Raw genomic sequence first — 5,896 nt, forward strand, 5'->3', positions numbered from 1 at the left:
TGCGTGCGTGCGTGCGTGCGTGCGTGCGTGCGTGCGTGCGTGCGTGCGTGTGTGTGTGCGTGTTATTCAAAGGGTACATTCACAACCATGTTTATGATACCGTCAATGACATCAAGAGTCCATAATAGAGACGACATATAACTTACCTGTTGCATATAATTTAAAAAATCTAAGATTTCAGAAGAGATATAAGAAAATGAATTATATATAATGATAAGTTTAGTGATGTTTCACTTTCACTTCACTTTAGCACCTTCACTTTAAAGCATCTTGAAGCACTTCGTGGTGAAAGCACTTCACTTTAGCACCTTCACTTTAAAGCACCTTGAAGCACTTCATGGTGAAAGCACTTTAAAGCACTTCATAAAAGCACCTTCACTTTAGTGCTGCAGCAGTTTCTTCAACACTTGCGATTGTTGTTTTTTAATCATGCATGGCCATCTGTTTTTGATTGCAGCGTGGATTATTTTGTGATTGAACACGAAGACATGGGTGACATTTACAATTTAAGTGTAAAGCATGACAATAAGCACTTGGCATCTAGTTGGCTGCTCGAAAAGGTACTGATGTTGACCCTGATTACTGACACTCTACTAATGTACTTGGGGGTCATTGTTAGAAATATCGTAGCTCTATGTTATAGATTACTACTGGTATATAATACATGGAAATGGTTTCAACTAAGACTAGTGTTATGACTAAAATGTTTATGGCAACGGTCCCCTGTATATGATGATGCTTGAATGCCACTAAATTTTTCTCACAAATAATGGTGCTAAGTGCTTGAAATGGTAATTAAGACAAAATCTTATAATATAGTAAGGTGTAATATAAAATTGAGTAATTTAATCATATTTGAAATACGTTCAAATCTTTAAAATTCAATATCGTGTGATAATTACTAACCAGTAATGTAGTTGTCGCCTATGTATCCAGTATACATGTTCATGTCCATGTTTATAATGATGGGCTCTCGACGGTAAATTTTCGCTTTAATCCTAGCAAGAATTAATTAATTTTGCTAAAAAAAACTTGCAGGTAGTTGTGGTTGCAAAGTACAAAGAGTTCTCGTGTCCTTGTATGCGGTGGCTAGACACAAGCGAAGATGATGGCTCGATAGAGAGGACGTTTCCTTGCTACCTGATAGCGGATAATACACCGCCAGGTATGATCACGGCATACACATAACAAAACGTGTGTGAATAAAATATTTTATGGATGTTGCGGTAACTTTTGTCAGCAAACCCTTTCTAGTTAAAAATTATGTCGATCGGATGTCGATGTGGATTGTCTATTAGAATGTTCTCTCACGACACTGATTGGCTAGAGAATTGTCTGTTAATCAAACGAGGCTGATTGGTCGATTAAAAATGTGATAGACTATCGATTAGGTGGATGCAATCATTGACTATTGAATGTATTAATGGTATTAAGGAGCATCACGAAGAACACTTGCAGGGTCCGTATGGGCAGTAAAACCTGGACAGTCTTGGAAACTGCTTGGAAACACGTTATTATTGTTTGGTCCACAAGTCCTTGCAATTTCACAGCTATCTTATCTGAGTATAAACTTGCTTCGTGCAAGAACTACTGCATTTAGGATGGACTACTCACTCCACTACAACTATTCTACAACTTTTATCAGGATGGATGAAAACGTGTTGGGTGGGGCTGGGTCTTAGTTCCGCGAAAAATTGGATTAGATCGTAATTGAGCCATCTCTGGTGGTTTGGCTTGTGTTGTAATTGGACTTGTTCTCAGGCGTGAGTCTCTCGTTGCAGAGCCTCCAAAAGTTACTGACATCCACTTCAATGTGCTGCTGTTCTCAGCACAGTGTCTGTATTGGGACGCTGCCAGCGACAAGTGGACCGATGACGGCTGCGAGGTATGTGCACGAGAGAACTGCTCACAGTTATAGTAGCATCCGCCCAAACAGATGTCCCCACGTACCACATCTGTTTAGATATATATGCATATATTTATATACACATACGTACGCACGCATGTATTTCTGCTCAAATAATTGGCAAGCACCATATTTGCCCCATCTTACATGTAATTTTATTATTGTTGATTAAAATAATAATAATAATAATGAGATTATTATTTAGGCATTGGTCTCTCTGTCGTTGTGTGTATCTGCTGCATAGGTGGGGCCACTGACGACGGCGACGGAGATTCACTGTCTTTGCACACATCTCTCGTCGTTCGCCGGAAGCTTCTTTGTGCAGCCAAACGCCGTCGACCTTATCGAGGACATTATCCTGTTCGCAACGTTCTTTGACAACCCGGTGACTGTTGCCATGACGATCGCAATATGGCTGCTGTACGTGGGCTTGTTTGTCTACGCGAGGAACAAGGACAGACAGGACTTGACAAGGGTAAGTTCTGACGAGATACGAGTGGGGTATTGATCGAGTATGATAAAGATGTGAGTTACGCCTCTGTTTACCCGTGGTTAGAGTTGGCTTGTAGTTTATTGTTATTTCTCGTTAGTATATTTCGTTATTGTTTACATATACTTAATATGTGTATGTATATATATATTATTGTTTTTATGATTATATTATATTTATTAAATATTGTTTATAATCGTTATATATTAGTTCAGTTAGGTACTCTATATAATTATAGGTGGTAAGGTTGTTCCTACAGATGCATTCCTTATTCCCTCCAAGCAGATGCCTGGGGACATGATGTGGGGATTGTAGGTAAACACGCTTCTCGCTTCTGTTTTTCTAGTTAGGCGTGACTGTGTTAGAAGACAATGACCCTACGCACGACTACGGCTATCTGGTGACAGTCTACACAGGCCTGCGGAGACGCGCTGGGACCACCGCTACGGTGGGAATCATATTGGAAGGTGAGTGAGCATGACAGACACCAAAACTATTGTCAGTGTTGGGCTAAGCAGGCGTGTCAGCGTTCCTGTGTATTACACCGTATCGTTTAGTGCGTAGATGTGACTGATATATCATATATGTTCCTGTGTATTACACTGTATCGTTTAGTGCGTAGATGTGACTGATATATCATATATGTTCCTGTGTATTACACCGTATCGTTTAGTGCGTAGATGCGACTGATATATCATATATGTTCCTGTGTATTACACCGTATCGTTTAGTGCGTAGATGCGACTGATATATCATATATGTTCCTGTGTATTACACCGTATTGTTTAGTATGTAGATGCGACTGATATATCATATATGTTCCTGTGTATTACACCGTATCGTTTAGTGTGTAGATGCGACTGATATATTATATATGTTCCTGTGTATTACACCGTATCGTATGTTGTCTGGCACGTAGGTGTGAAGGAAGCGAGTGACGCGCACGTGTTACGCGACCCGCACAGACAGGTGATGGAGACCGGCGGTGAAGACTGGTTCCTGCTGACCGCCGACAGGTCACTCGGTGACCTCACGGCCGTCCGACTGTGGCACGACAACACGGGCGTGAGTCCGTCATGGTGAGTCACCCAAGGTTTCAATTTGGGAAAAAACTCTTTATCCGCTTGATTCAGAGTTCTTGTTCTTTTCCTACGGTTAGTGATGGCACGGACATGTGTCTATGATCATATCTATACTCTGTAGTTTATGCTCGTTTGCTTAGTAACATATCTGTAGTATAGTTATGTTTATGGTAATAGTGCCTTTGTGGTAGTATATACGTAGTGTTAGATGTAGTATCAGCAACAGCAGCAGCACAGCACTATGAGAACATATGCCGATATGAATATTACTAAGAACATATCAGACTATATGGCCCTGAATATGAACATAGGACTTTAGAATAAGAACGTTAGACAGTAATTAATTTGTAGCACACAAAGGGTAAGGACCAACAGGTAGTAAAAAACCTACTCTGGTTGGGCTCTATGTTCACATTTAATGAGAGCATAGTAAAATATGAGAACACATGAGAATATGAACAGATGAACGGGAACATGAATATGAACTTGAGTGTACGTACGTTCATGGCATATAAGTTTGTGGTTGGTAGGTACGTCAGTCAGGTGGTTGTCAGAGACGTGCAGACAAGCCAGGTGTGGTTTTTCCTCTACAACGACTGGCTGGCGGTCAGCATCGGTCCCATGGTCATCAAATGCCGCCTACTCCTTGCGACGGAGGAAGACCTCAAGGTTTGTGCCTAATCTCAATGGTCAATTTCAGTGGCCATGTTACAAATGACTAAAATAAATAAACAAGTAAATTATAAAAAAATAAATATTTAAATAAATAAAATTAATTAATAAAAATGAACTAATACATGTAATAAATGAATAATAACTAAAAATATATAAATGAGTAACGAGATCGAATAATCTGCTTTCAGACATTATATTATCACAGGTTCGTATTCCTTGGAATGTAACTTATTATAACAGAATCTTATAGTCTTTTGCAAGACTGCTTTTGCAACATGCAGTGAGAAGTTGCTGGTTAATTGATCTATTTATGTAAGCGAGATCACCACACTCCCATTGGATACTGTTGCTAGGTCAGTCCAGTCAGGTCAATGTGTACATATTTTTCGTGCGTGCACGCGAAATTGTTCTCTTTGTGGCACTTTTGTTGCTAAGTGGCATTTTTGGAATCATTCAATTTTTTCAATCATTGCAGGCATATGTCGATTTCAATTTTCCAATCGTTGCTTTTCATTCACGAATTGGGCATCGATAGAAACACTTAAGCGTACACCACAACATTCGCTGCACTTGTTGCGTCACAGCACAACATCTGGCGTATGATAACGATGGGCCCATTAATTAATTATCCTTCATTATATCAGGAGTCTATCAATAGACTCCTGATTATATAACACACGATATCACCTTCCTTCTTGCTTAAGCTTAAACTGGGCGCTTTTGAAATTATGTATTCACTGCACACATTGCATCACCAAGCAACGTTTAATTCTGCCCGCAAGTGTTTTGGCATCTGAGTGAATACATCGTGCTCTCTCTGGATATCATTGCTAGCTCGGTCAAGCTAGTCCAGTTTGTACGTACGTGTTTCTACAAGTCGAACACTTCATTCCACCCTCAGCTATTTCGAGGTCTTGTAGTGAGAAGTAATTCGACGCAACTCGCAGAAATAACGCGCGTTGTTCCACGACGCAACGCGCAGAAATAACGCGCGTTGTTCCACGACGCAAATCGCAGAAATAACGCGCGTTGTTCCACGACGCAACGCGCAGAAATAACGCGTGTTGTTCCACGATGTAACACGCAGAAATAACGCGCGTTGTTCCACGACGCAACGCACAGAAATAACGCGCGTTGTTCCACGACGCAACGTGCAGAAATAACGCGCATTGTTCCATGACGCAACGCGCAGAAATAATGCACGTTGTTCCATGACGCAATGCGCAGAAATAACGCGTGTTGTTCCATGATGCAATGCGTGCAGTTAATACAATCAAATGTTGTGGATGTTTGGAACAATGCGCGTTATTTCTGCGCGTTGCGTCATGGAACAACGTGTTATTTCTGCGTATTGTGTCATGGAACAGCACGCGTTATTTCTGCGCGCGGGTGTTCCGGCATCTGTTCGTGATCCGCGCGCGCCGCAACATCTGAGGCATTTGATCATATTAACTGCATGCGTTGCATCATGGAACAACACACGTTATTTTTGCACATTGCATCAAGGAACTACGTGTTATTTCTGCGCATTGCATCATGGAGCAGCACGCGTTATTTCTGCGCGTTGCGTCATGGAACAACGTGTTATTTCTGCGTATTGTGTCATGGAACAGCACGCGTTATTTCTGCGCGCGGGTGTCCAGGCATCTGTTCGTGATTTGCGCGCGCCGTGACATTCGAGGCATTTGATCATATTAACTGCATGCGTTGCATCATGGAGCAACGCGTGATTTCTGCACATTG

At 41.2% G+C, this 5,896-nt stretch overlaps 1 protein-coding gene across 1 annotated transcript in view; it reads left to right on the forward strand.

Moving 5' to 3' along the window:
- Nucleotides 1-4,159, forward strand: part of LOC106821307 (polycystic kidney disease protein 1-like 2) — a 7,220-nt gene extending 3,061 nt beyond the window's left edge. The window contains exons 3-9 of the mRNA XM_014826060.1: nucleotides 458-560; nucleotides 1,039-1,165; nucleotides 1,782-1,885; nucleotides 2,151-2,381; nucleotides 2,743-2,863; nucleotides 3,316-3,475; nucleotides 4,009-4,159. Of these exons, the coding sequence (XP_014681546.1) occupies nucleotides 458-560; nucleotides 1,039-1,165; nucleotides 1,782-1,885; nucleotides 2,151-2,381; nucleotides 2,743-2,863; nucleotides 3,316-3,475; nucleotides 4,009-4,159 (997 nt within the window). The remainder of the gene's footprint in view (nucleotides 1-457; nucleotides 561-1,038; nucleotides 1,166-1,781; nucleotides 1,886-2,150; nucleotides 2,382-2,742; nucleotides 2,864-3,315; nucleotides 3,476-4,008) is intronic.
- Nucleotides 4,160-5,896: the final 1,737 nt, after the last annotated feature.

This window comes from Priapulus caudatus, unplaced genomic scaffold, assembly GCF_000485595.1.
Source record: "Priapulus caudatus unplaced genomic scaffold, Priapulus_caudatus-5.0.1 Scaffold68, whole genome shotgun sequence".
In the NCBI taxonomy this organism is placed as follows: domain Eukaryota; kingdom Metazoa; phylum Priapulida; class Priapulimorpha; order Priapulimorphida; family Priapulidae; genus Priapulus; species Priapulus caudatus.